This window comes from Protomyctophum bolini (genome assembly GCF_963924005.1).
Source record: "Protomyctophum bolini genome assembly, chromosome: 16".
Lineage (NCBI taxonomy): Eukaryota > Metazoa > Chordata > Actinopteri > Myctophiformes > Myctophidae > Protomyctophum > Protomyctophum bolini.
In genome coordinates, this window is record NC_137877.1 from 36,677,964 (window position 1) to 36,703,272 (window position 25,309).

The 25,309-nt window shown below is 46.4% G+C and overlaps 2 protein-coding genes across 2 annotated transcripts in view; both read right to left on the minus strand.

Moving 5' to 3' along the window:
• Nucleotides 1-730: 730 nt before the first annotated feature.
• tmem237a (transmembrane protein 237a) lies at nt 731-7,872 on the minus strand. The gene is made up of 11 exons (XM_080785714.1): nt 7,813-7,872; nt 6,423-6,568; nt 5,545-5,694; nt 4,707-4,815; nt 4,050-4,207; nt 3,576-3,684; nt 3,146-3,337; nt 2,925-2,998; nt 1,967-2,054; nt 1,624-1,745; nt 731-810 (listed from the first exon to the last, which is right to left on the minus strand). Exons 2-11 carry the CDS (start codon nt 6,496-6,498, stop codon nt 737-739), a joined length of 1,152 nt encoding a protein of 383 aa, XP_080641840.1. The 5' UTR covers nt 6,499-6,568; nt 7,813-7,872; the 3' UTR covers nt 731-736.
• A 2,551-nt stretch (nt 7,873-10,423) lies between these two features.
• Nucleotides 10,424-25,309, minus strand: part of aars2 (alanyl-tRNA synthetase 2, mitochondrial (putative)) — a 16,618-nt gene continuing 1,732 nt past the window's right edge. The window contains exons 4-20 of the mRNA XM_080785657.1: nt 24,851-24,996; nt 22,514-22,708; nt 21,948-22,092; nt 20,421-20,578; nt 19,970-20,223; nt 19,608-19,732; nt 18,968-19,124; nt 17,479-17,651; nt 16,437-16,697; nt 15,761-15,901; nt 14,734-14,837; nt 14,054-14,162; nt 13,744-13,869; nt 13,136-13,246; nt 12,206-12,289; nt 11,491-11,604; nt 10,424-11,296 (exon numbers count right to left, since the gene is read on the minus strand). Coding sequence (XP_080641783.1) covers nt 11,117-11,296; nt 11,491-11,604; nt 12,206-12,289; nt 13,136-13,246; nt 13,744-13,869; nt 14,054-14,162; nt 14,734-14,837; nt 15,761-15,901; nt 16,437-16,697; nt 17,479-17,651; nt 18,968-19,124; nt 19,608-19,732; nt 19,970-20,223; nt 20,421-20,578; nt 21,948-22,092; nt 22,514-22,708; nt 24,851-24,996 — 2,583 coding nt within the window. The 3' untranslated portion in view covers nt 10,424-11,116. The remainder of the gene's footprint in view (nt 11,297-11,490; nt 11,605-12,205; nt 12,290-13,135; nt 13,247-13,743; nt 13,870-14,053; nt 14,163-14,733; nt 14,838-15,760; nt 15,902-16,436; nt 16,698-17,478; nt 17,652-18,967; nt 19,125-19,607; nt 19,733-19,969; nt 20,224-20,420; nt 20,579-21,947; nt 22,093-22,513; nt 22,709-24,850; nt 24,997-25,309) is intronic.

The window sequence follows — 25,309 nt, forward strand, 5'->3', positions numbered from 1 at the left end:
TAAAATGTTGGTTTAGAGATGACATCTTTTTTTATTTTCAATAATACTACAGGGATGCTGAAAAGCTTCACTTCCCACATGAACTCAAGGTCACCCTCTCAACTTTACCCTCGAAGCTAATCCTGAAACGGTGTATGCAAAAGGGCCTTTCTGTGTGGAGTTTTCATGTTCTCCCCGTGTCTCCTAGGGTAGGTACCCTCACATGTTCTCCCCGTGTCCCTTAGGGTAGGTATCCTCACATGTTCTCCCTGTGTCTCCTAGGGTAGGTACCCTCACATGTTCTCCCCGTGTCCCCTATAGGGTAGGTACCCTCACATGTTCTCCCCGTGTCCCCTAGGGTAGATTAGGTACCCTCACATGTTCTCCCCGTGTCCTAGGGTAGGTACCCTCATACGTTCTCCCCATGCCCCCCGTAGGGTAAGTACCCTCACATGTTCTCCCCGTGTCCCCTATGGGTAGGTACCCTCACATGTTCTCCCCGTGTCCCCTAGGGTAGGTACCCTCACATGTTCACCCCGTGTCCCCTAGGGTAGGTACCCTCACATGTTCTCCCCGTGTCCCCTAGGGTAGGTACCCTCACATGTTCTCCCCGTGTCCAATGAGGCAATAAAAAAAAATCTATTTTTCTTTTTAAGTTGATTTTTCTGCCCGGCAACAACGATATACATAAAAAATGGATGTGAATCCAAACAAGATGTGATGTCACGCAGGAAGTGATGTCACGCAGGAAGTGAGGTCATACAGGGATGTCAGCGTGGAAGTTGTCGTCGGGTCGCGGGTACGAGTCCACCTCCATGGACATGAGGAAGTCTGCAACGAGACCACACCCCTTCTTATTACATCACACCTCGCTGTGTTAACAGATAGATCAATTATTACCTGGCAGTTAAAGTGTTTTTAATAGATCTATTAATTAATACCTGGAAGTTAATGTTATTATGTGATATCTTTTATTTTAATGTGATATTTCAATAAAAAAAAGAATAAGTTTTGGTCATTTTTTCGTTTTTAAGTTGCCTGATTCAGTATCTAGATATGTGATATTCATTCATTTAGCTGCCCCGCCCCCTTCCTATACAAACCCATTGTAACTTCAAACTCCATTTTAAACATGTTAGATGCGAGGCTGAAAGCGAGGACAGATGCTCTTGCTGGCCACGGAGACATTGTATACATGCATCGCAAGAACGAAACAGGGTATACAGGGTTTGATGAGGGCCCAGGTAGGGCCGGGCCTACATTTTCAGGCCTGTTGAATGGACAGATATCAGTCAAAAGGGAGACATCGAAGAGGAAGGACGGGTGGGGACGGGTTTGAGGTCAGATGTAGAGTTGCTGGCCGGCTCCATATATATACAGATCTAGGTGATGATCCAGTCTTTTCCATGTATGGCTGTCCAGGGTTTGATGAGGTCATGTGTCGTGATCTTCACACAGTATATGCAGACAGCCATATACGGAGACGATCACGAGGCGTGATGGACCGATATCGGCTATATATGGAGGCGTGACACGACAGGATTACTGATGTTTTCATAGTAAACTGCGACCTTCAATAATCTAGCTGAGGTCTGGATGAGATGCAGGCCCACGGCAGGCCTACTAACAGAGCACCGCACGTACCTTCAGTGTAATCTAGCTGAGGTCTGGATGAGATGCAGGCCCACGCCAGGCCTACTAACAGAGCCACCACATAATTCACCACGATCCACGGCTGCAGAATCTGACGCTCCGAACCCGGCGGCCTGGGGGGAGAGAGACGTAGAGAGACACAGGGAGAGAGAGAGTGAGTCTCAAGTCAATTTTATTTAGGCCCATTTTAAAACAACAGCATTTGACCCAAAGTGCTTTCCAGAACAAATAGTCATAGTGCAAATAGTAATGACAATATAGCAATAGTATAAACATAACTCAACAATGAAACAGGCTAAGCAAAACAAAGAGGAGAGGAGAGGAGAGGTCTTACCAAAGCGTCTCATTGGCTGTTGGATAAAGGTTGATACGATCGCTGGTCATTTGTTGACTGAGAGACAGTATGAGAGCAATGAAATACACTGTGAAAATGCACGCACGCACGCACGCGCACACACACACACACACACACACACACACACACACACACACACACACACACACACACACACACATTATTTTAAACATATCACACTGCAATAGTTTCAGACAGAAACACGTCAAAGTCAATTATCCGTATTGCCCCAGAGCAGCTATTAACATTGATCCGGTTGCTATATGCAACGCTTCCGTCCCCACCAGCTATGGGGTCCATTTTCCTTGGTTCAAAGCAGGATTTTCAAACCTCCATAACTCGGAAACTAAAAGCCTATTCATAGTTTGGGTTTTAACTAGTGGTGAGGTGACCACCGGAGCTGTAATAACGTGGAGCGGTGGTGAGTAAAAACCGAGAGAAGGGTTGGGGAGAGCGGTGGTTTGCTCTTCACTGTGGCTCAGTGACGTCGTGTTGTAGTTCGGTGGTCACCTCACCACCGAAAATCCAGATTATGAATAACGCTTAAGAGCGTTGTCCTTGGTGATCGTCATCCATCCAAAGTTAATTTGTGACTTTGTCTCGCATCGCTCCCGACATTTAATCATTTCTGGTGACAGGTAAACAGTGTGTGCGAATGCTAACGATAGCCAAAGGTTAGTGTGTGTGCTGCAGCGGGGCGGAAACCGAGACTCTTAAAGTGGACGCAGGCGGTGGCACAGGTTAACTAGATTTATGCTAACAGCTAGCAGCAAACAAAGTTCCATTGTTAATCCAGGCCTGAAGTACAAGCATCACCGAAGTGGGCCCTATTGGTTCAGCGGCCAGGGAGTGGTCACCGTAGCCTATGACCCCGCCCATCATGATGCGTGATGTCACTTACAGAAGGTGTGATGTCACTTGCTGTGATATCACTTACAGAAAGAGGCGAGCGCCGTGGGATCCAACGTGACGAAACCTCGCAGAGCCATGGAGGCCTTGGCCAAGTTCACCCTGGAACATGAATAATAATAATAATAATAATAATAATAAAAATGACAGTGGTTATACGGTTACACGCACGCACGCACGCACACACACACACACACACACACACACACACACACACACACACACACACACACACACAGTCTCACACACCTGTCGAAGGCGGAGACAGTGCTGATAGCCAGCAGCAGGTAGAGCAGTGATTGGCTGGGGTAGGCCAGGGGGTGGTACTGCTGCAGCAGGTTAGGTAGAGTGGTCAGCTGCTCTCCCGCCAGGACGTACACCACGATGACGTTCCACACCGACAGGCCGGCCAGGAAGCCATGGCAGAACAGACCAATCACACTGCAGCACGGACACAGAACAGACCAATCACAGATCAACAGACCAATGACACTGCAGTGTAGTATAGAGACGTAGAGACAGCTGGGGGGCGCGTCCGGAAATACCGCACCGGAGCGCACTCGCCTATTAGTTTGCATTGCACAGTGCGCTCAGTGCGCTATTTCCGAACGTGCCCAAGAAGTCATGGCAGAACAGTGTGTGTGTGTGTGTGTGTGTGTGTGTGTGTGTGCGCGCGTACCTGAAGGTTCTGTGCACTCTTATGGCTACATCTCTGGTGGTCCACAGCTGTCTCACCTCCATGTAATCCTCCATCATGTCTGTGTGTGTGTGCTGTGCGTGGAAACGTCCTGCATCCGCGCGCACGCACGCACACACACGCACACACGCACACACACACACACACACACACACACACACACACACACACACACACACACGCACACACGCAAATTGTTTAAATGAAGCCACCTGTGCTCTAATAAAGCCAACTGTGCTCCTGTACCCCTTCAAAAAAAATATATATATGTAGCTGAATATAAATATATTAATGTGAATTATACAAAACTATTTCCATTGGTATAAACTTCAGTTCCAACGGCAAAAAACCTTGGTGTTGTCCTGGACAGTCAGCTCTGGGTCAAAGCTGGTATAGATGTTTAACCGAGTAGAAAAAGATAATGGAGTATACAACATGTAATGGAGTAACACTCACTGTTTCTCTCTACAAACACCTTGCCGATTGGCTGGCTCGGCCCGAGGGGGGCGGAGAACAGGGAATGCTGCGGGATGGGTGATTGGAGGTCGGTGGTGGTGATGTCATCAGACTCCACCCCTAGGTCGTTCGAGTACTGTTCCGCCTTCGACTTCCTTCTTTAAGGTGAAATCGACATGTCAATTAATCTATATGTAAATTAACCGATATGTAAATGAATTAATTAATTGGCAGTGGTGGAAAAAGTACTAAGTACTAATGTTTTACTTAAGTAAAAGTATCAATACTGCAATGAAGATTTCCCGTATTAAAAATGTACTAGTGTAGAAAGTACTCGCTATGCAGAATGTCTCCTTTCAAGTTTTCAAATGCATTACAAATATTTAGAAAATAGACGATCTGCAAGCTCACATGTAGTGGAGTATATGTAAAGGTACTGCACATCATTTGACATACAGTACTCAAGTACTCAAGTACAGTACTCAAGTAAAGTACAAATAACTCAACATTATACAACACTTAAGTAAATGTACAGTTACTTTCCACCACTGATAGTTGGTCAAACGCTTTCAATCCGCCCTCCCTGTAGAGCGTCGCAGTCCCGCCCCCTTTCATGACGACGAGAGATCAAATGTCAATCAATTAGGTTCCACCCACCTCTTCTTTTTAATCTTCCTGGCTGTAATCGCAGTGACTGCTTCCTCCCCGTCTGTGGTTGGTTCTTCCATGTGCCCGTTAGGTGTGGCGTCGCGCTCCGCTTCCTGCTCTGAGACAAGGACGGTAAATATTAAAAAATATTAGTTTTCTACTTTGTTATGGAGTCAACGTTACTCTAATCGACCCTATTGTAGGTGATCTATGGAGTTAACATTACTCTAATAGACGCCCAGGTGTTTTATATGTGTCTATGGAGTTAACATTACTCTAATAGACCCTATTGTAGGTGTCTATGGAGTTAACATTACTCTAATAGACCCTATTGTAGGTGTCTATGGAGTTAACATTACTCTAATCGACCCTATTGTAGGTGTCTATGGAGTTAACATTACTCTAATAGACCCTCAGGGTTTTGTATGAGTCTATGGAGTTAACATTACTCTAATAGACCCTCAGGTGTTTTGTATGAGTCTATGGAGTTAACATTACTCTAATAGACCCCCAGGTGTTTTGTATGAGTCTATGGAGTTAACATTACTCTAATAGACCCCCAGGTGTTTTATATGTGTCTATGGAGTTAACATTACTCTAATAGACCCCCAGGTGTTTTGTAGGTGTCTATGGAGTTAACATTACTCTAATAGACCCCCAGGTGTTTTATATGTGTCTATGGAGTTAACATTACTCTAATAGACCCCCAGGTGTTTTGTAGGTGTCTATGGAGTTAACATTACTCTAATAGACCCCCAGGTGTTTTGTAGGTGTCTAGGTATCTGTGTTTATATATCTATGCTGGTACCTGACAATGAGGTGTCTATGTTTATATATCTGCTGGTACCTGACGGAAGCGTCTTCTTTTTCTTCCTCTTCTTCTGTGGTGCTGCCTGCTGCGAGGGCGGAGTCACCTCCGGCGGGGACGGAGTCACAGGCTCGATGCTTTCAGACTGCCTCCTGCTGGCTGCTTCCTCCATCTGCAGCTCCACACCTCCTGGAAATACAGTAGGTCGCACTTTACTACCAGTAAGACGCCCTGAGGGCGAGAAGTTTACTACCAGTAAGACTCCCTGAGGGCGAGAATTTTACTACCAGTAAGACTCCCTGAGGGCGAGAATTTTACTACCAGTAAGACTCCCTGAGGGCGAGAAGTTTACTACCAGTAAGACTCCCTGAGGGCGAAATGTTTACTACCAGTAAGACTCCCTGAGGGCGAGAAGTTTACTAAAAGCGACAGAGGTCGCGTGTGTGCATCCACCTGGGTGACAGCAGACTGCTGGGCGAGCGCTGGCGATTTGGCATGGGGGGGGTCAGATCAACATATGGAATGAATTTTGTACTGGCCATATATGGAGCGTGTCTTGAGTGTACAGGGTTTGATGAGCAGATCAACATAAGGGATGTCAGAACAGGTCAGCTCCATATATGGACATCTAAGGGTTTGAGGAAAAGTGTATGTATTTATTTCTAGCCACAAATAAAAATAAATGAATACGGTAAATCAGGAAATTAATAAAACCTTATATTTTGAAAACAAAACTGCCTCATCAACATTGGTGTTGTCACGTTATATATTATTGGCAATCACTTGCACGAGAGGGGGAGAGGTGGTGGAGTTAGCTGCTTTAGCGGGTGTTCAATAGCACTGATTTATGCAAAAAAAAAAAAAAACAACCTTAGGTGGTTTCCTCCTGACAGCAACGAAAACTGCAGTATTCTCACCATCCTTCTCTTCTTCATCCTTCACCTCTTTCAAGTCCTTCTTCGATTTCTTCCTCTTGCTTTTAACTAACGGCATTGATGCTGGTGATGATGATGATGATGATGATGATGATGATGATGATTTCCGAGCCAATTAAGACGGATATCTGTTGACAGAACAGAACATAATTACTTGCCAGTCATGGCTTTTAAACAACTAACTGAACAGGTTATATGCACACTTTGCACAGAAGCTCCATTGACGTCTAAAAGGGGTGATATTTCGTCCCTTTCGTTGGCAAAAGGGGCTTTCTGTGTGGAGTTTGCATGTTCTCCCCGTGTCCCCTAGGGTAGGTAGTACCCTCACATGTTCTCCCCATGTCCCCTATGGGTAGGTACCCTCACATGTTCTCCCCGTGTCCCCTATGGGTAGGTACCCTCACATGTTCTCCCCGTGTCCCCTAGGGTAGGTACCCTCACATGTTCTCCCCATGTCCCCTATGGGTAGGTACCCTCACATGTTCTCCCCGTGTCCCCTATGGGTAGGTACCCTCACATGTTCTCCCTGTGTCCCCTATGGGTATTGGGTAGGTACCCTCACATGTTCTCCCCGTGTCCCCTATGGGTAGGTACCCTCACATGTTCTCCCCGTGTCCCCTATGGGTAGGTACCCTCACATGTTCTCCCCGTGTCCTCTATAGGTACCCTCACATGTTCTACATCATGCGTGCACGTGCACAAAACTCCCAGATAACAATTTTCCACAACTGTTGTCATGTTGCCTGCACTCTACTCTGTAATTTATAGTTTGTCGATGTGGTGATTGGTGAAACCTCGACTTGTAAAATTAAGACAACTAATCACAACAACAACATGAAAAACCAATCTCATCCCAAGCTGCACACAATCACACGTCTGTGAACGTCACTGAACAAACACTATAGCAATGATTACTGTCACACTATAGAGCTATTTAACACTGTTACTGCACAAACACTATAGCAATGATTACTGTCACAATATAGAGCTATTTAACACTGTTACTGAACAAACACTATAGCAATGATTATTAGTCACAATAGAGCTATTTAACACCGTTACTGAACACACTATAGCAATGATTACTGTCACAATATAGATCTATTTAACACTGTTACTGAACATACACTATAGCAATGATTACTGTCACACTATAGAGCTATTTAACACGGTTACTGAACACACACGCTATAGCAATGATTACTGTCACACTATAGAGCTATTTAACACTGTTACTGAACAAACACTATAGCAATGATTATTAGTCACAATAGAGCTATTTAACACTGTCACTGAACAAACACTCTATAGCAATGATTATTAGTCACAATATAGAGCTATTTAATGCGTATTTAAAAAAAATACCACTTACTTCAGATGTCAGAACAAGAATCACCTTTGCTGTTCCTCTCTCTCTCTCTCTCTCTCTCCCCTCCCCAGGAGCTTAGCGTCAGCTTAGAGTTATAGTGCCGCCACCGAGGATCAGCCTCAGCTCTGTGATCGCTCTGCTCCGCTGTGATGTCATCAGCCTCCCAGATCGGACCAATGGGCAACTGACCTGAAAAGAGAGAGAGAGAGAAGAGAAGAGCATTTAGATAAACAACAACAATATAACAATATTTTATTGATAATAGTTCAATCAAATTATGGAGAACATTTTGTTTATTATATTTTAATGTTATTTATTAAATACCTTGACCTTTGAACTCTGAGTTGATGTGACAGATCAACCAATCAGCAAGCAATCCAATTACCCACGCATGCACGCGCACGCACACACACACACACACACACACACACAGTGGCATAGGGCTGGCTACAGGGCAGACCCTAATCTACTGATTAACCCCCATAGCTGATGCCCTGGCCTACGTTACACTGCCAGAGCGTGTGCACACGCGCACACACACACACACACACACACACACACACACACACACACACACACACACACACACACACACACACACACACACACACACTGCAGAGTCTTTCCAAACGAACCTGCGTGATGAAAACTTTGTTCCGTCCGCTGGCTCAGCTGTGGCGTCCTCGATGGCGAATTGAGGTCCGCCTGTGCGATCGAACCACGCACTTCATGTGTTTTGTTCCCAAAAGTCGGCTAATTTGAATTAGTTCCACACTCACTCCAGAGGGCCACTATATTTCCACACTCACTGCAGTGCAGAGGGCCACTATATTTCCACACTCACTCCAGAGGGCCACTATATTTCCACACTCACTGCAGAGGGCCACTATATTTCCACACTCACTCCAGAGGGCCACTATATTTCCACACTCACTCCAGAGGGCCACTATAGTTCCACACTCACTCCAGAGGGCCACTATATTTCCTTCCACACACACACACACTCACGCCAGAGGGCCACTATTGTTCCACTCACTCCAGAGGGCCAATATATTTCCACTCACTCCAGAGGGCCAATATATTTCCACACTCACTCCAGAGGGCCACTAATACACTATATTTCCACACTCACTCCAGAGGGCCACTATATTTCCACACTCACTCCAGATGGCCACTATATTTTCACACTCACTCCAGAGGGCCACTATAGTTCCACACTCACTCCAGAGGGCCACTATAGTTCCACACTCACTCCAGAGGGCCACTATAGTTCCACACTCACTCCAGAGGGCCACTATATTTCCACACTCACTCCAGAGGGCCACTATATATATTTCTACACTCACTCCAGAGGGCCACTATATATTTCCACACTCACTGCAGAGGGCCACATTGCATATTATTGTCGTAGCAAAAATAGCCGATCTTCAAGAGTGTGGTTGCTACATGCTACCGAATTGGTTCAAATTCAGAGTTGGAAATTGTGTGAGCGCTAGGTCCACAGGTCCCTGTACTTTTTATTTGCATCGTAATCCCCATGGGGGGATTTTAGATCGCCTCATGTAAGAACTGTGATTGGAAAATAAGCAAATCATCCAGGACGTTTCACACTGGATATGAAGAATCAACTGACTGATATGAGAGAAAAAAACGCTATTATTACTGCTGCTGAATTAGTTAAATTTTCACTAGAAACAGACTGTAACAAATATGAGGGACTGATTGTCATAACCGACACCTCCCTGACAATATCGCCGAGACAGCGTGTTTATTTTTGGACCACAATGCTTATATAAATGAGACGATTTTAAGACGAGCCCATGTTATTCTCCATAGAGAAAAACGTCCATGAACCAGGGGATGAGCGAGTGACGTCAGGACCTTGGCGCTCTGAGCCTTTTTCGGCGGCTGCCCCCCCAGGCTCTGGAATGCCTACTCTTTCACATCAGAGCCCAGTCCATCTTTACTTTCAGATCTTTGCTCAACCCATTTTGGACGGATTAAACAAAAGTCTTCAAAATCCACAAACATTTCTCGGAAAAACCCATGTTTCTATGTCAGTGGTGCTCAACTTTTTTCATGTCAAGAATTATCTCTATTGGGCCACGGACCCCCCCCCATCTCAAAATATGTAGTTCCAGGGACCCCCCAGAAGCAAATATTTTTGTTAAAAATGTTCGCTCTCAAATATATATATTCAATGATATGCGCCACATTTGTATGATTTTTCAAAAATAGCAGACCTACAAGCCTACTTCAAGGCTACAAGACTACAAGACCTACTTTGTGGCGCACTATGAGCTTGTAGATCTGCTATTTCTCAATAGCTAAAGCACAACATAATGCTAACAACAAAAGGGGTTCCCGCCCGGAATGGGTTAAGATCCACCTATTCTCCGTGGCCTTTAGTGTTCCCCTCTGCTTTGTTTGTGCCCGTTTATTTTTCATGTTTTTAAATGGTTGTTTATATTGTATCGTTTGTTCTTTGCTTTCTTTTAACCTGTACAGCACTTTGTCATTAATGTGCATTGTGCTCTATGAATTAAGTTGAGTTGAGTAATTCTACAAAGGAGTAAAAAATAAAGAAACATTGAACCTTGAATTGCATCTTTACTTCTTTTAAAACAAAGAAATACAGGCTAAAGTGTCATTATTTGTTCCCTGCACACAAGAACCCACGTGCACGCACGGACATACGCACATACTGTATACACACACGCACATACGGTATGCACACACTTGACCCCGGCATGAAAATGTCCCCAAGTATAAATAACAAAAATATGTTGGTGCAAAGATTAACGTCCCATCATTTAACACCCTTAGCCTCCAGGGGTATTTGGAACCATTAAATCATTGCGCCCAGCGATTTGCTGCTTCAGAGCCTAATTCAAGGTTGCACCGCGCCATCTTGGAAGGTGCGCTAGATGTAGCCAAAACACCCCCGAGGGGATCGCCAGGTGTGATTGATTAGCCTTCTTCAAACGCCACACAAGCGACGGGACCGCGATGGGCCGTCAAAAATATAATCGTTGGTTAGAATTGGAATCGTTGATTTAGATCAAGAGTTATTCACGTTTTTAAGATTTGTCAACCCGTCCATTAAAATGGAGCGGTGACCACTTTGGATGACGTCCCAACCGGAAATGACATCGAATGTTGCCCAACAGGCGCTCCCAGCCTGTAGAGCGGTGCGCTCCCGGTTATGAAATGGTTAATGTTCCGTCTTTTGATTAATCTCCGTCCCTGGCGATGAGCGTTAACTATTTGATAGAGTGTAGATCTCCGTCTTCACCGCTCAAGAGTGTTAATCTGCTTTCTTCTGCTGCGTTTTCCTGCGTGCATATTGCTCCGCCCACTTCAGCGCCTCTGTGATGTCATCGCATGTGCCCGCCCCCTTGGCAACCAGCGCGGAGCCCCCGGCACTCCCGCCCAGGTGACGACACACGGCCAACGCCCAATCACTGGCCGAGAGAGACGTCCCGCCCTGGGAAACAAACAAAACACGCACGCACGCACAAACAGAAATGTCATGCTGCGTTTACCTTGGCAGCCTCAGAAGCTACAACATAAACAAGTTTAGAAAAAGTGCAATTAAAAGTACTTTTTTTCATGCGTTTATTAGAGCGGAACCACAAGGGTGTCAGTGTGTGTGTGTGTGTGTGTGCGCGTTTGTATTACCTTGGGTACCTGACAGGCACACAGAACCTTCCCAGAATGCCGCTGGTGAGCGAGCAGCATTACGAGGCAGCCTGGAACCCTGTCACTGAGCTGGTTCACCGTTTTCATCACCATCTGTTCATTAAACACACACGATAATAATTATACTGTAATTAACACTGTTCACCATCTGTTCATTAACGTAGACGATAATAATTATACTGTAATTAACACTGTTCACCATATGTTCATTAAACACACACGATAATAATTATACTGTAATTAACACGGTTTATTCATCAACATAGACGATAATTATGATACCGTAATGAATACCGTAATTAACACCGTTTACCTTCTGTTAACATCGGTATCAGCTATAGGGTTGTGCCCGATCTGATCGAGCAATATCAATATTATATCCATATCATGATATTAGACTGGATATTGTCTGTGATTTTGGATAATGACATGCAGATCTACAAGCCCCCCCCCCAGCAGGGATGTGGGACAGTCTGATCTACAAGCCCCCCCCCCCCCCAGCAGGGATGTGGGACAGTCTGATCTACAAGCCCCTCCACCCCCCCAGCAGGGATGTGGGACAGTCTGATCTACAAGCCCCTCCACCCCCCCAGCAGGGATGTGGGACAGTCTGATCGTGGGTCAAAGACATGAAACATTTCAGTGTGAAATATTTAAAAAAAAAAAACATTAAGTGAGACAAGAGTCAACTCACTGAGATGGAGTCAGCATCAACACAGTCCACCAACACGTCTCTGTCGCTGTGCTTCTGCAGCAAGAGCTGGGCTTTATCTGCAGCCTGGAACACACACACACACACACACACACACACACACAGTCGCACACGACATTGTCAGAATTATCTCCATGTTGAACAGTGTAGCGCAACCTCTTTATTCTCTAAATATTTTTGCCTGTTATTTTCCACAGTTTTATATATTATTAAGTACACACAGTAGCGTGGCATAGCATTGTGTTACCTCTTTATTGACAGCAGTGTTGTGTAGCATAGCATTGCGTTACCTCTTTATTGACAGCAGTGTTGTGTAGCATAGCATTGCGTTACCTCTTTATTGACAGCAGTGTTGTGTAGCATAGCGTAGCATTGTGTTACCTCTTTATTGACAGCAGTGTTGTGTAGCATAGCATTGCGTTACCTCTTTATTGACAGCAGTGTTGTGTAGCATAGCATTGTGTTACCTCTTTATTGACAGCAGTGTTGTGTAGCATAGCATTGCGTTACCTCTTTATTGACAGCAGTGTTGTGTAGCATAGCGTAGCATTGTGTTACCTCTTTATTGACAGCAGTGTTGTGTAGCATAGCATTGTGTTACCTCTTTATTGACAGCAGTGTTGTGTAGCATATCATTGTGCTACCTCTTTATTGACAGCAGTGTTGTGTAGCATAGCATTGTGTTACCTCTTTATTGACAGCAGTGTTGTGTAGCATAGCGTAGCATTGTGTTACCTCTTTATTGACAGCAGTGTTGTGTAGCATAGCATTGTGTTACCTCTTTATTGACAGCAGTGTTGTGTAGCATAGCATTGTGTTACCTCTTCATTGACAGCAGTGTTGTGTAGCATAGCATTGCGTTACCTCTTTATTGACAGCAGTGTTGTGTAGCATAGCGTAGCATTGTGTTACCTCTTTAATCTCCAGCTTCCTGATAGCGGTGTTGCAGCTCCTCTGGAGAGACTTGAGTTGCGTCTGGAGTTCTCTCTTCTGCCACTGGGGGGCAGCAGTGCTGCCCACCACCTGACAATAAAATCAACAGCAGCGTGTCAGGTTGATGTGACAGTATTAGGTTCACAAACTTTTTCATGTCAAGGACCCCCAAATTGACACTAATTAGCCCGCGCACCCCCATTTGAAATTATATGCCAGCCTGCCAGGGACCCCCATAAGAGAAGATTTGACATGCATTAGTCTATGGACCACCATGTAATGGCATTTCTATCTCTGGGACTCCCAATTTATATTGTAAAATCGATATTAATGTAACTCTGGGAGTGTACTAAATGGACCCGTTGGTCCATTTGGTTCCATTTGTACACTCTCAGAGTACACTCTCCATTTGTACACTCTCAGAGTTACAGACCCACGAGTATATGTGGGAAGATTTCACCTCCCAGTTTTGTGGGGAAATGAAAGGCGAGGGTTTTCAGAGTAAAATCTCCCTCATCTGCTTGACACTCTAGCGCCTTTATTCTGAAAAGATTCCCCGGCACCCAAATCGTTAAGAGTTTACGCACATCCGTCAGAAGCCCCGCCTCCTTGGAAAGGCTGTGTGCTGATTGGATGCAGGAAGGGGTGGAGCCAGACACTCTGGCCAACAGAGACTCCACATCCTGAGACAACGCCTCGCCCTCCTCCCTGGCCTGAAACACACACACACACACACACACACACACACACACACACACACACACACACACACACAGGTACTTAAAACAAACACACCTGTCCTGTCAGGTACAAGCTACATGCACTGTGAACTGTGTGTGTGTGTGTGTGTGTGTGTGTGTGTGTGTGTGTGTGTGTGTGTGTGTGTGTGTGTATTACCTGTCTAGCTTGTTGTCCAGTAACAGCTACTATTCTGCTGATTCCTTTAATAATCTGTCTCTCTGACACAATCACCAGGTCCTCGATCGCCCCCGTGGACAGCAGATGACTACACAGAGAGAGAGAGAGAGAGAGGTTAAATGTGGTCTTTCTTGTTGTTCAAAAAATACTTTATATACTTGCTAAAAACACTTTAGCAGCATTGAACAATAAAATAATTAGAAAAATCAAGGACAAAAAAACACCACCCCATACCAACCCCACCCCGGGTATGGGGTGGTATAACCCTATACCAACCCACCCCGGGTATGGCCGCTGATGAGAGATGAGAGAATGAGACCACCTTTACACGAGAACTGCCGCCAGAGAAAACGGTAAAGTCCCGTTGCGGTCAAATCTTATAGTGGTGCAACCACTCCTATAGACAGCTATGTGTGTCCCTAGGTCTGTCTGTCCGAGCATGAAAATAGCATCATAGCGTTTGTTCACCACCAAGTGTCACTGTTGCAAGCCTAACACACAGACACAGACACACACAGGCCAGGGAGGAGGGCTTGCAGGCAGAGTGACACACAGGCTAGACAGGCAGGACCTCCAAGATTATATGTAATTGGCTGCCGACTCAAAATATGTAGTTCCAGGGACCTCCCCAGAAGCAAAGAATTGAGTTAAAAACGTACGTCCCACAGCAGAGTTCCACAGACGTCTGCCCGTCCGTCCGTCCGTCCAGCAGCTCCGGTACCTCCACACCCACGGACACCACCCGGACAGGGTCCGGGTAAACCTGCAGAGCGGGTCAAAACATCAAACATCCACAATATGAGGCCAGTTTGACCGCATTATATTAGACTGGAACTTCAGACTATAGGGCGTCGCAGTATCGACCCCCCCCCTCGAGAGACCCGGAAGTGAATTCCCCCGTTCATTTTCCTCATAGACTTTTCAGAAAGTATTTATTTAAAGATGTTTACGCCGCGGACAAAGCCAACTCTTGTCGTGACAAATCATGACAATAAACACACTGTTTTGGGCCAAACATAGAATTAGAAAGTAGAAAAAAACGACAGGTTACAATACTTTTTTTTGTTGTTTTTCTTCTTTGTAATTATTTGTTTGGTCCAAAATATTGTGTTTGTTGTCATGATTTGTCACGACTCGAGTTGGCTTCGTACGACGCTTAAAAGGTCTTTTAAATACTTTTTGAAGTGTCTATATGGGAAAAATGCATTGGGAATTATTTACTGGGCCTGGCGTTGTCATGAAAGGGGGCGGGACTGCGACGCTCTATTATCACTGCAGAAATATTAGTATGGAAGATATGTTATTTCCAAAGGGGCCAGGTCACAAACAGATTCCAACGCCACAGCAACAAAAATAAATCTCATTTTGAATATGTGGGCTCTGATTGGTCACCCATCAACTCTGAGGGTGAAATGTAAATTAAACTGAGGAGTGCCAGACCAGACCCAATCCCCCCCCCCCCAGGCTAATATAACACAGCTCGTCCCATGCTACCGGCCTGGTCTAGTGGTCTACTGCAGGGGTTCTCAACCCGTGGGTCGCGACCCCTCGGGGGGGGGGGAAATTATTTTCAAAAAAAGTGAATGTCTGGCTGGCTCTCTCTCTGTCTATCTCTCTCTAAAACGTTGAGAACCCCTGCTCTGCTAAAGTCCTGAGTCCTGATAAAAGGTTCTGGTAGACTGGTACCTGTTCTACTGTAGTCCTGAGTCCTGGGACGGTCCTGGCCCACTCCAGAGGGACCTCCATGGAGTGAACAGGCAGGTTGGACCTGATGATGTTCTGAACAGAACGCTCAAGGTCCTGGAGCTGGGACACACTCAGGCCCCCCTGTGCACACACACGCACACACACACACATGCAAGCGCACCACACACGCACAGATTCATACCCCATATTAGCAGAAAACAACAATCCACATACCACACACCGCATATTATGAAATGCATGACAAAACACGTGCGTGTGTGTGTGTGTGTGTGTGTTAGGGCATTAAGCAACTAGTCGACTAGTAAATCCAGTAGTCGACCTTGTTGGTACTAGTTGACTAGTTTTTATACAAATGTTTATTTTTCTTAAACTTTTTCTTTTTTACATAATAAGTAGTTAAACAACTAGTCAACTAGTCAACTAGTAAATCCAGTAGTCGACCTTGTTGGTACTAGTTTTTATACAAATATTTATTTCAAAAAAAGATTTTTTTATCTTTTTCTTTTTTACATAATAAGTAGTTAAACAACTAGTCAACTAGTCGACTAGTAAACTAGGTAACTAGTCAACTAGTAAAAATTACTAGAAGTGAATGCCCTAGTCCTAGTGTGTGTGTGTGTGTGTGTGTGTGGGTGCGTGCGTGCGTGTTCAGTACCTTGACGGTGCAGTCGAAGCGCAGCCTGTCCGCGGTCACAGAGGACCCTCTCTGCTCCAGCCGGTCCCCCAGCAGCTGGCGGAGGGCCAGATTCAGCAGGTGCGTGGCCGTGTGTTTGACCATGCAGGCCACGCGGTGAGCCTGGTCCAGCTGCAGGAGCACGCGCTCGCCCGTCCGCAGGGGAGCGGCGGCGGTGGGCGTCACCTGGTGCACCACGTAGCCCCCCGCCTGCTCCACGGACTCCACCGCAAACAGCACGTCCTGGAGACGATGGGAAGGGGAGGAGGAGACGTCACTCGCTCATCCCCTGGTTCTAAAGGCCTGACGTCACTCATTGTTCTAACGTCCTGACGTCACTTATGGTTCTAAAGTCCTGACGCCACTCGCTCATCCCCTGGTTCTAAAGTCCTGACGTCACTCGCTCATCCCCTGGTTCTAAAGTCCTGACGTCACTCGCTCATCCCCTGGTTCTAAAGTCCTGACGTCACTCATTGTTCTAAAATCCTGACGTCACTCGCTCATCCCCTGGTTCTAAAGTCCTGACGTCACTCGCTCATCCCCTGGTTCTAAAGTCCTGACGTCACTCGCTCATCCCCTGGTTCTAAAGTCCTAACGTCACTCATTGTTCTAAAGTCCTGACGTCACTCACTCATCCCCTGGTTCTAAAGTCCTGACGTCACTCATTGTTCTAAAGTCCTGACGTCACTCACTCATCCCCTGGTTCTAAAGTCCTAACGTCACTTATTGTTCTAAAGTCCTGACGTCACTTACTCATCCCCTGGTTCTAAAGTCCTGACGTCACTCATTGTTCTAAAGTCCTGACGTCACTCACTCATCCCCTGGTTCTAAAGTCCTAATGTCACTTATTGTTCTAAAGTCCTGACGTCACTCACTCATGCCCTGGTTTTTAAAGTCCTGACGTCACCACACTTTGAGGCCCACTGCACTGGTGCAGCAGAAGTGTTTCTAATTCCCGTCCAAAGATGGGATGAGTACAGTAACTACAGTAACAAACATTTATTTTGACAGTTCTGCGTCTGACCTGCAGTGCGTCTGCGGTGAAGTAGCCCTGGTCGTGCGCCTGCCCCCCCTGCTCCGAGTAGAAGATGGTACGGTCCAGGATCACGCCGCACCTCTCGCCCTCCGTCACCTGATCCACTAGGCCACGCCCCCCGCTGTACAGAGCCAGCACCGTGGCCGTGCACGGCGCGAACACTGCAACACACACACACACACAAAATGACACACACACATAAATAAATAGGGGCACGCCGAGCTGCACTGCCACAACGCATCTGTGTCACCTTAGCTTGACAACCACTTTAACCATCATTTTCAACATACTTTACAAGAGTATATAGGGTCCCATTGACAAATAATGCACTTCCGGAAAAATGTCCAGAAAAACGCCATTGACAATGAAGGGATAATTTACGTCATAGTGTCCCTCATTACGTCATATTGTCTCTTTATAGTTAATGGCATTTCATGTTTGTGTTGGCACCGTTTGTTTTACATCACCTATTAATCACCATGAGTTAGACTTTAATATATTAGCGCCCCTCACTTCACACGGGTGTGATGTTTTTTATATTACTCCTCCAGATTCTGTCCAAAAATCCCGCAAATCGTTACACACTATCTCTATAGTCATGTGTTCACGACAGATCTGTCCGATATTTCATATTCCATCCTAATTGGCTAACATTAGCTTTCAAAGTTTGCAGGATTGGCCCGTTTTTGGGGGAAAAAAGCCTCAAATCATGAACGCAGCATGCAATTTACATGAAATCTTTCAGACTTTCCTAGTAGGCTGAGGAGTATATCTTCACATTGGCCTGTTATAGGGCCACCAACAGGTGGATCTTTGCAAAACACATTTTTGGAATAAAATGCCTCAAATCATCCAATTGCCATCCAAGGCGTGAGACATTGAGACAGGCCTTTTCACATTGGCCTATTATATCGCCACCAGGAGGCCACAACCTGACCTGCCTTGGTGGAGACCTGTGCCCCAAGGGGCAGTTTTTCTATTTTTATATATATTTTTCAGATAACTTCTATGATTTAGAAGACATTTTGTAGAATCTGGCCTCAGGTCTCAATGGGTTAGATAATTACCATATCGCCCCTGGGCGTCCTGGCTGTATTTTAAACATTACCATATCGGCCCTGGGCGTCCTGGCTGTATTTTAAACATTACCATATCGGCCCTGGGCGTCCTGGCTGTATTTTAAACATTACCATATCGGCCCTGGGCGTCCTGGCTGTATTTTAAACATTACCATATCGCCCCTGGGCGTCCTGGCTGTATTTTAAACATTACCATATCGGCCCTGGGCGTCCAGGCTGTATTTTAAACATTACCATATCGGCCCTGGGCGTCCAGGCTGTATTTTAAACATTACCATATCGGCACTCGGCATCCAGGCTGTAATTTAAACATTACCATATCGGCCCTGGGCGTCCAGGCTGTATTTTAAACATTACCATATCGGCCCTGGGCATCCAGGCTGTATTTTAAACATTACCATATCGGCCCTGGGCATCCAGGCTGTATTGGTATTTGGGGCTGTCGTCGGTGTGCGGGACCCCCCGGCTCTGCAGGAGGGCCAGGCTGTGGACGTCCATCTTCACCCCCCCAGCGGCGGCCGCGGCGTCCTCCTCTGGACCGTCCCGTGACAGACTCTGGGGATGAGAGAGAGAGAGAGAGAGAGAGAGAGACACACACACAGAGAGAGAGACAGAGAGAGAGCGAGAACATTGGGAACATTATGAACAGAATTAGAATTTCCGGCTTTGTTTAATCGGGGGTGCATGTCGCTTAAAGGTACGACATGCAGGAATCACCCGTCGCTCCCAACATGTGTTGTCAGTCCGACATGCGTTGCGCCGTGCGTGCGGTTAGGGCTTGGGGTAGGTTGTCGGTCTAATGACTGTCGGACTGATAGTATGTGGGAAACTAAAGCCTCTACCCCACAAATTACTTGAATATACAAAGAATGAAGAGTAAAAATGTAGAAAAAAATGTGGAAACGACCGACGACTAAAAAAACTATCGCAATTATCTCACGATTGTGTCATAATTGTGACAGGGCGTGTCTTCTGACTGGACGGGGACCAATCGCGTCGTGGCTCTCTCCGACGCGACGACGGGGGCCAATCAATCACCTTCTCTCTCTCCGCCAGGCGCTCCATCTCCTGGTGGTCGAGCGAGGCTCCTCTCTCCTCCAGCATCAGATGGACCAGGTCCAGAGGGAAGCCCAGGTTACGGAACAGAGACCAGGCCACCGGCGCTGTACACGCGCACGCACACACACACACACACACACACACAGGCAGGCAGGCACATGCACGCACGCACGCACATGAAAACCCAGACACACACGTTTGCATTACCCTACTTCAGTAGTTCTACAATTTCTTTTAATCAAGGACCCCCAAAATGTATTTGGTCACGTACGTAAACCACCGTAAAAAAATAGCAGATCTACAAGCTTCCCTCTTCCCCCATATTCCTTCCAATGCGTTACCTGGGAAGAACCCCCCCGGGGGGGTCTGCTCCTTGCTCAGGGTGCTGTCGATGACGCGGCGCCCCTGCTGGAGAGCGCTGAGGAACTGCAGCTCGCTGTCGTCGATGACCTCCATGACCCTGCGCTGCTCTCGCCGGAGCTCGGGATAGGCGTCGCCCAGGACGTCGGCCACCACGGGCACCAGGCTCGCCAGCGAGCCCTGCGGGGCCCGCAGCACCTCGGCGCAGAACCGCACCGCTCTCCTCAGAATCCTCCTGATAGGACGAGGGATGGGCCAATCGGTATTGGCCGATATCGGTAATAATCGGTAATATCGTTTTTTTTACTTGCTTTCTAATAAAGTTGTACTTTTCTTATGTTCCCCCCCCCCTGGGCCCCACACATGTAAAGCGTATTTGAGTATTAAGAAAAGCGCTATATAAGTCCCAGGTATTATTATTATTATCGCTACCTGAGAACCAGCTCCGCTCCCGACATTCCGGGGTAAACTCCGTCGGCGATGCAGACGGACAGCGTGCGAGCGTGGTCGGCGACCACGCGGTACGCCATGTCCACCCGGCCGTGGTCCGCTGTGCCCGTCCTGCCCTGGTAGCGCCCCACGCTGGACACCTGGGGACGGGACGTGCACACATAAAGAGATAAGACGTCAAAAGGGGGCTTTGTTTTACCTCGTCTGTAAAACAACTGGCCTTTCCAAGACCACGAATGCAGTATTTACTGCACGGTGAAAGAAATGCTAAAAAACGCCACTCCTTTCCATGCCGTAACCGGAAGGCAGCATTCAGGAGAATAGTTTTTTTATTCTTTTTTAAGTCTCCTGAACTTGGAACGCTGAATTTTGCGTTGAACTAATTTGTTTCGAAATCCATGTCGTTACACCACATCTCCACTAGTTAAAGAGTGCTGGGTTGTGCTCCAGCAATAGCCGATCTACAAGCTATCTTGAGTTGAGAGCTTGTAGATCTGCTATTTTCGCTGTTTTAGTCCAAAAGTGCCCTCTTGCGGGATTTCAGCCCCTGCCTCTCTGACACTCTGACAGACAGAGTAGGTACAGGACGACGGTCTGCATTATTATTAGCCATGTAACGATATATCGTATATCGATATATAAACTGGTGACAATTTCAAATCGATTTAATAAAAAACATGTGTCGCGATCCAAGGATTTGAGGTTTTATGTAAACAGTTTCCGGTCATTTGCAACACGGTATTGAAAAGAGGAGAGTACAGTTGGCTCACCTTACCTCAGAATTGAAAAGAGTAATGTAACTAATGTTAAAAAACAGGATTGGAGGGAAAAAAATGTTTCCTGTCATTTGCTACAGAATTGAAAATAAAGAAAAAAATACTGATTTGTGTAAGAGAGAAATAATAAAAATTAAAATTAAAATTGTGTATCCTTTATCGTGATAAAAATACAATAATTGTTTTGTGGAGATTTAAAATGTATAGTGAAATTGTCGTCATACACTAGTTTGAACTGGCTTTTGTTGAGGTGCAAATTAATATTCATATTTTTTGGACAAATGAATGTTCCCCCCCCCAGAACATTTTAAGTTTTAAGCATATTTTGACTATTGTGATAATATCGCTATCACAATGTTTTTGACCACCATAATCGTCCCACCTGCCTAACGGACAGACAGACAGACAGACCACATCGAGACTTTAATTAATTCAGTAATCAGGTCTTATGATCACAATAAGAACATTATATAAATGGTGTGTGAAACAGAAAATCAATTATGTCATGGGTGGTCCTACCTGGCCCATAGTGTTCTGAGGGGTGGTCCTACCTAGCCCATAGTGTTCTGAGGGGTGGTCCTACCTAGCCCATAGTGTTCTGATAGGTGGTCCTACCTACTGTAGCCCAAAGTTTTCTGATGGGTGATCCTAGCTGACCCATAGTGTTCTGATGGGCGGTCCTACCTAGCCCTTAGTGTTCTGATGGGTGGTCCTATCTGATGGGTGGTCCTACCTGGCCCATGGCGTCCATCAGGGGAGTGAACAGGTCTGTGTCGTAATTGGATCGTCGTCCCTGCAGGATGGCCACCAGCCTCTCCAGCCCCATCCCCGTGTCCACGCTGACCCGGGGCAGACGACGCAGGCTCCGGTCCCATTCCCTGAGAGGACACAAGCGTTAGGGTTAGTGTCCCATTCCCTGAGAGGACACAAGCGGCCAACAGCACACACACACACCAAGGCCCGCCCCCGTTCGATCATGATTGGCAGAAGGCCCCTCTCTATCCTGATTGGATGAAGGCTGGGCCACCTATAGCCAAAAACGAAACCTAAGGTTTTTTGACCCCCAGGGGTTAACTGGGGACAGGGAGGAACTCCTTATATGGTCAGCACACTCTATAGTAGGGAGGATTATCACAAGAAAACAAAAAAAGGAATATTTGAATTAAGCGAAATCACTGAATATACCTTTAAATATAATAACCTGGACTCTGACAAGGCCCAGACCTCATTCAGGACTATTAGTTAGTAGTAGTATAATATTTGGTAGTAGCAGTACTATAGCAGTATATATACACATACCTGTTGTACTGCATGAACACAAGGTTCCAGATCTCCACCACATCGGGGTCGTCAGCGTTAACGAGCGCGGCGGCGTGGCGTCCCCCTCCGACGTGGTCAAAGTGGACCTCGGTGCAGGGGCCGCAGGGGCCCGTGTCCCCCATCTCCCAGAAGTTCTCCTTCAGCCCAAACGGCAGAATGCGCTCCGACGGAACTCTGTTGAAATGATAACACAAATACTAGCTTTATTTATCTATTTATTTATTATTTATCGTCTCTGTGTGTGTGTGTGTGCGTGCGTGCGTGTCTGCGTGTGTGTACGGTGGTAATGCACGTAACTCGAGAACCGTTTGCCCCACCGACTTCATATTCGACACACGCGTTCCACACCCCCCACAGGGAGTGGTGCAGTTCCCGGTATCGAGTCAGGGGGACCCACGTTTCTCCAGAACCACCACAAAGCTCTGCTGTTGGAAAATGTTGGAATTGTGTTCTCAAATCTTGTGGAGGAAAATCGAGATTCACATTTGAGCAAGAATGGAGTGCAGCACTACCGCTTTCTTCGGTCCATTTTAGATTGTGCCACTTTTTGGTGAATGTTCCACCCAGACTAGGAATACTTGGGGTTCAAGAAGTTTACCGTATACAAGCAAAAAGCGGGTAATATGCGTATGCATGAAGTGAGTGGCAAAATGAGTTTAACGTATTTTAAATTTTAATGCAATCAGATAGGACCTTTCTGTGTGGATGTATGGGGCTGTCAATCAGATAGGACCTTTCTGTGTCGATGTATGGGCTGTCAATCAGATAGGACCTTTCTGTGTGGATGTATGGGGCTGTCAATCAGATAGGACCTTTCTGTGTGGATGTATGGGCTGTCAATCAGATAGGACCTTTCTGTGTGGATGTATGAGCTGTCAATCAGATAGGACCTTTCTGTTTGGATGTATGGGCTGTCAATCAGATAGGACCTTTCTGTGTGGATGTATGGGCTGTCAATCAGATAGGACTTTTCTGTTTGGATGTATGGGCTGTCAATCAGATAGGACCTTTCTGTGTGGATGTATGGGCTGTCAATCAGATAGGACCTTTCTGTGTCGATGTATGGGCTGTCAATCAGATAGGACCTTTCTGTGTGGATGTATGGGCTGTCAATCAGATAGGACCTTTCTGTGTGGATGTATGGGCTGTCAATCAGATAGGACCTTTCTGTGTGGATGTATGGGCTGTCAATCAGATAGGACCTTTCTGTGTGGATGTATGGGGCTGTCAATCAGATAGGACCTTTCTGTGTGGATGTATGGGCTGTCAATCAGATAGGACCTTTCTGTGTGGATGTATGGGCTGTCAATCAGATAGGACCTTTCTGTGTGGATGTATGGGCTGTCAATCAGATAGGACCTTTCTGTGTGGATGTATGGGCTGTCAAGGCCAGAAAGTAGGGTCTTAGGTGCCTCCAGGTGTCCCTTATGCATATCACATACATTAGTATTAGAGATGTCCCGATGCTGTATTGGTATCGGAAAAGTATCGGTAGTAGTAGTACACTATAGCAGGTAATTAAAAATGTTGGGGCAAGTGGAGTTTGCTTTGGAGTTGCCCAAACTGCAAGTGCACATTTGAATGAGGAGTCTGCACGAGATATATAGCTAGATAGCTTTAAACACTATTCCCGGTCGGTGGACTTCAAAATAAGATATATTGAAAATGTTTGGGAGCTGATTTAGTTATTTTTGTTTTCCCAACAAGTAAAGTCAGTGACGTATCACGGCCACAAAGCACAGGCGTGAACCGCACGTCCACTCCACATACGTTGTGGTCAATAGCAGTGAAAATATATTCCAGGGACGCCCCATAAGAGAAGACTTTCATGGCTCTAGCAGTGATTCTCAACCCGTTTAATTTCAAGGACATGCATTAGTCATTAGTCTACGGCTGGGACCCCCAATTTATAATTTTTTAAAATCAATGTCAATTTAACTCCGAGTGTACAAATGTAACCAAATGGACCCGTTAGCGGTCCATTTGGTTCCATTTGTACACTCTAAGAGTTACCGACCCACAAGGGGTCCATTTTGTTCCAAACTGTCATTTAGCTGGGGACCTCCCTGGAACTCCCTCAACGACCACTATGGGGTCCGCGGACCCCACTTTGGGAACCACTGGTCTATGAACTTGCCCACCAGAACTGGCGCACAACGTTGTGCGCTCCACGGGCACAAATATGTGGCCATGGAGTTCTCCCCAATCTAATATAATAGATGCGACGGAACCGATTCCACTTTCTCCCGGTTCCGCATCCTAACCGGCACGGTACGGTACGGTTCGGTTCTAAGACGGTACTGTACGGTTACGCACCCGATGTCCAACCAGATGCGTCTGGTCTGCTCGTCCGCTGGGAGCCCGGCCGCGACATCTCCGCCGAAATAGGACACGTAGAGTCTGTCTGCAGGGATCCCGAAATGCACCGTGAGCAGAGCCCACGCCATGGAGCACGCCTCCTCCTGTTCACACACACACACACACACACACACACACACACACACACACACGCACACACGCACACACGCACACACACAAGCAGACAGATAGACACTAGTGTGTAAGTGTAAGAGATACACAGTAGGAAAGCTGAGAGGAAGACGGCAGCAGAGCCATAGAGACAGACGGACCTTAAAGTACTCTCCGCTGAAGGCCCAGCTCGCCAGTACCTCAAAGAAGAGACAGAACGACAGACAGCACAGACAACACAGACAGACAGACAGACAGACAGACAGACAGACAGCAGACAGCACAGACAGACAGACAGACAGACAG

Excerpts from the sequence above, each read along its gene's own strand:
- tmem237a (XM_080785714.1), bottom strand. The coding sequence starts at position 6,498 with ATGCCGTTAGTTAAAAGCAAGAGGAAGAAATCGAAGAAGGACTTGAAA. Across the intron at positions 4,208-4,706 it reads AGGAAGATTAAAAAGAAGAG|AAGGAAGTCGAAGGCGGAAC; the intron begins GTGGGTGGAACC and ends TTCACCTTAAAG. Across the intron at positions 2,999-3,145 it reads ACTGTCTCCGCCTTCGACAG|GGTGAACTTGGCCAAGGCCT; the intron begins GTGTGTGAGACT and ends TTCATGTTCCAG.